At 38.2% G+C, this 4,388-nt stretch overlaps 1 protein-coding gene across 1 annotated transcript in view; it reads right to left on the bottom strand.

Moving 5' to 3' along the window:
- Nucleotides 1-1,980: 1,980 nt before the first annotated feature.
- LCORL (ligand dependent nuclear receptor corepressor-like) overlaps nt 1,981-4,388 on the bottom strand; it is a 123,920-nt gene continuing 121,512 nt past the window's right edge. Inside the window, exon 7 of the mRNA XM_004681386.2 lies at nt 1,981-2,245. Within this exon, the coding sequence (XP_004681443.1) occupies nt 2,071-2,245 (175 nt within the window). The 3' untranslated portion in view covers nt 1,981-2,070. The remainder of the gene's footprint in view (nt 2,246-4,388) is intronic.

Below are 4,388 nucleotides of genomic sequence, written 5' to 3'. Positions count from 1 at the left end.
GGGAGAAGTCTGATGTCTGATGGGACTTTGTGCATGTGGGTCCCAGTTACTTTGCTGGACTGAAGCATCAGGACACCATCTTCACCAATCGCAGATTTAATCAGAATCTGAGGTGGGTATAGGAGCCTGCTTTTTCACCAGCTTCCCAAGTGATGCTTCTTAAGATAATCGTATTATTTAAGATAATGTCACTATGGACAACTTGTAAGTCTAGCTCGTAGCTTGCATTGGGAAGCTTATGACTGGTGGCAGAACCAACATAGATAAAAGCACCTCAGATCTCACTTAAAAACAGGTATTTTAATGGTAAGAGAAGTGCCACAAACTGGCCAGAAAGAGGCTTACCACTTCCTGGGAAGAGGACACGGAGCCAAAGTGCCAGTGTCCAGGCTCAGTGCTTGTAATTGTGGTGATCACCAGCGTGGGTAGTTTCTCACCCTAAAACACCTGCATCTGATGACCCAAGTTTGCTTGAGTTTGTCATGTTTCCTGGGTTAAGGCTTTGTTTTTTGGCACATCGTTCATATTTATTGTAGATAGTAATAGTGGGGAAAGAATGTGACAGGAAGTTTTCTTTACTAAGTCATGAACACTCTTCCCTGTCGATTTCATTTGACTTTTGTAACAGACTGTGAAATCAGTTCTCTCTCCTCTACAACACCCAACAAAACCCTTTTTTATTACTTTTTTCTTCTCTGTAGTGTTCAGAAGAGAAATGTTCTCATATTGGATCTATTTTAATTGTGCTTTTTTAGGTTTATTTGCCAGAGACCGTGTATTTAAGGTGATGCTCTAATACGGAGCTAAAGTTAAGATTGTTGTGCTTTTTAGAACCAAATTGCTATATTACATGCATATATGTGCTTTATAAAACTCAGAAATATAAAAGGAGTCTGAACGTTACAAAGAATGCTTAGTAAGCAAAAGGAAAAGGCAGATATGGTGTAATATAAAGGACAAATAGATGATTGTTTTCCATTTGTTGGCTCTGTGTCTTTTCCTGTGCTTCAAATTCTTTACGCAAGTTTTCTTTTGTCATATCCCTGTCATTAAAAAAAAATTGGGGGGAAGGGGTAAACAAATAATTTAAAAGATATACAAAATGTGCTACAGGGAAGTCTTTAGAAACTCCAATCCCATGTACCCTTAGCCAGGCCGTCCACAGGAAGGAGCCGTGTTCGTACACACATGGGTCACCAAACTGGGGCTTCCTGTGGCAGGGGGGAATTTAAGCACCAAACCTTTAGTTTCACTACTGAAGTTTTACTGACAATCACAGCAGCCACTGCTGAAGTTATACTTTGCACCATTAAAGGTAAGGAATACTCTGTTTTTGAAAGACATCCCTTTACACTTCAATATAAATGGCTAAAGTACAGTAAAGCCAATCACTAAATCCATTTACCATTTTTTCATTCAAACTGATAACTTACAAAACCCAACAGTATTCTTGTCTGTCATAGGCACAGATTTGCTAGAGTAAACATGCTATTGTGCCATTGCTCTTAAAATCTACAGACTTTATAGGCTGAAAAGTACAGAAAAAGAGAACTGAGCAGCTCAAATTCTCCTATGAATGGAACATGCTACTTGATAAACGATGATCAATTTTTCTATACATATATAACTTTGAAAGATACTACCAAGAGATACCTTTGCCTTTTGCTAGCTTGCATCGAGGTAGTTGGTATCCACCGGTTATACAGCTGTTCATGGGGCAGGTCATCATCACAAACCTTTACAATGTTAACCTAAATTACTAATGCATTATATATTAAAACTTTGTGCACAGAAATAAATTTTGGGACAATAGTGTATTTAAACTTAGGGAATAAAAAAAAATCACAAAATACCATTAAAAAGAACATCAAAATCCATTTGTACTGCAAAATTCCACAATGATGGTGTAATAAAAAAAAACATACAAAGAATCTAATTAAAATGATTAATGCTAATGATTTAATAGACATGTCACAGGACTAGAAATATTTCAAGATTCATTGATAAATGCTTACTCAGCAGAAAGAATATTGATGTACAAAATAAGGGCAGTGCAAGAAGAGCTGCGATCTACTTCTCTTCACTTTTCAGATTTTGGTCATGAACTGGACAGCTCGCTAGAGGTGCTGCTGCCAGATTCCATTCAATGGGACGATTAAGGCACATCTTAATGGGACTCAAAGGGCAACTTGCTGTGTTCCCATCAGACAAATTCAGTTTCTCATCAGTTTTCATTTGGAGCATGCTGGAAAAGAAAGTGTAAAGCATTTTAGTTTTACTTTCAAAGAAATTTCCAACCTTATAAAAGAAAAATTCAAGTTTTATCATTTGGCCCTCTAAACATCTGAGTGGACAGAGCACTTCCCAGCCTGAAAAGTTAGCTTCCATCTCACTAAAAACAGTACCGGGCGAGCTTGGTGCTAGAGATGTCTCCTATCATGGGGCAAAGCCCAGTGTGCAGGTGGATTTCAGCAGTGTATCACACATTCAGCCTGGTGAGCCTGCAGGACTCACTCCTTTTAACTTGTCCTTTTCCCTACCAGGAGACAGGAGCTAAATACGTGGATGATACCGTGTTCTAGGCTTGTTCACATGTATATTCTTGTGTTTCATAACAGTGAGGTCGGTACCCTTGCAGTGAAAGTCTCTGTTAAGTTCAAGCACAGGAGCCCAACAGGGATTGGAACACAGTCCTTGGGCTTGCACTTCAGCTCACCTACGAGATGACACAGTCACTAGAAGAAGAAAAATACTTCCTAGGAGTCCACGGAGTTCTCAAAGGTTGTGCATTAATGGAAAAGTTGGCTTACTGGGATTTACGTTAGGCTGGTCAGATTTCTAGGCAACATCCCCTAACACACACGCTCTGTTAGGCAGACTGGAGGCTTCCACATTCTGATGGAGCACGAGCCCATCTTCTCCCATCTCGGGAGTGCCCCTGCATCCTTCCAAGCCTGGTGCAAATCCCGACACCTCTGAACATAATCTTTGTACTCAGTAAGACTTACTGCACTCGTAAATTATTCCGGGTTCTGTACTACTGTTTCATGTCCGATAGCCTTTCAAGACATGAAGGATGTTAACATTCTTATCTCTAGAGATAAGCAAAGTTCTGAATACATAGCTGCTCAAAATTTTCACGAACATTTGTGAAAGTCACATACAATGAAACAGACAGTACTACTCTAGAGTCTCCTGATTCATAGAAACTTAAGACGTCACTACGTAAGTAATACAGGTGGAATCCCAAGCCTCAGCTAACAGTTTTAATTCACATCTGAGTGCAAATCCTCCTGTTATTACAACCATTAAACAGCTTGTTACACATTTACTCATTGACACTTAACTGACCAGTTAATACATCATTCCTAAGCTTTCCCAACTGCTAGTCTAATTCTCATTAGTAAAGGGGAAACAGCTATCTAGAATTTAAGTGATTTGTCAGAGATGGTACACAGCACCATTTGAAGACTTGGTAGTATTTTTCTGACCCCTCGTTTCTGCAACCAAACTTCTGCTGTTAAAGCACAGAGTTAACTTGTTAGCTCCCATTTTAATGTTCTCATGCTCTCCTCCCTAGGTAACAATCCACTCAGGTATAGAAGATATGAAACAAAGTTACAAACTAAGGCAGCTAAAAAAACTCAAAAGATTGTGATCACTTTAAAAAGCCAAAACAGAGATGTGAATAATAGGAATAAATTTAAAGTAGATAATTTCTACAGTCAGACTTCTAGGGCTTGTTTTGGTAAGCAACCATTGGATACTTATCTTTTCTGGGTTATTTCCCTTAGCACAATGTCCTCTGATGCTATCCGTCACTACAAATAGAGTTCACATGTTCATGGCTGAGTACTACTCCGTTTTGGAATGTATACCACATCTTAATCCACTCCAGTCATTGCTTTGTGACAAACGAGATCCAATGCAAATATGCAATTCATGTCAGAAATCTTAGCTGAATTTAAAAACATCTATGTTGGTTACTACAGTTAGACTGGTGGTCTCATAGGTCAAACAGTTTTTCTTTTCAAGTTAGCAAAACTATTCAGATAAAGAATAATGCTTTCCCTCCCCCCACACACTACTAGTTTATATTTACAAAACCAAAAAAAATGATGTATATAATTTTGAAAAGCTAAGCTTTAACAAGGATGCTACAATAACATCCTTTTAAAAAATAAAGGCTAAGAACAAATAACAGTCATTAAAAACATCTTTTTCTATTTTTTGCTTGACAAGGGTGTATAGTTGACTTGAACCATGACATTGTTCTGATAGTTTAAAGACAATTTTAGCTTACTTTTCTAGAGTATGAACTCTGATTGGGACACATCAACTCTAGGGGTGCACAAAACCATACACATACATCAATTAAAAATAGTACC

Source organism: Condylura cristata, unplaced genomic scaffold, assembly GCF_000260355.1.
Source record: "Condylura cristata isolate star-nosed mole 26May11 unplaced genomic scaffold, ConCri1.0 scaffold00012, whole genome shotgun sequence".
Classification (NCBI taxonomy): domain Eukaryota; kingdom Metazoa; phylum Chordata; class Mammalia; order Eulipotyphla; family Talpidae; genus Condylura; species Condylura cristata.
Note: the sequence above shows the minus strand (reverse complement) of the source record. Positions and strands in the feature narration are given on the sequence as shown.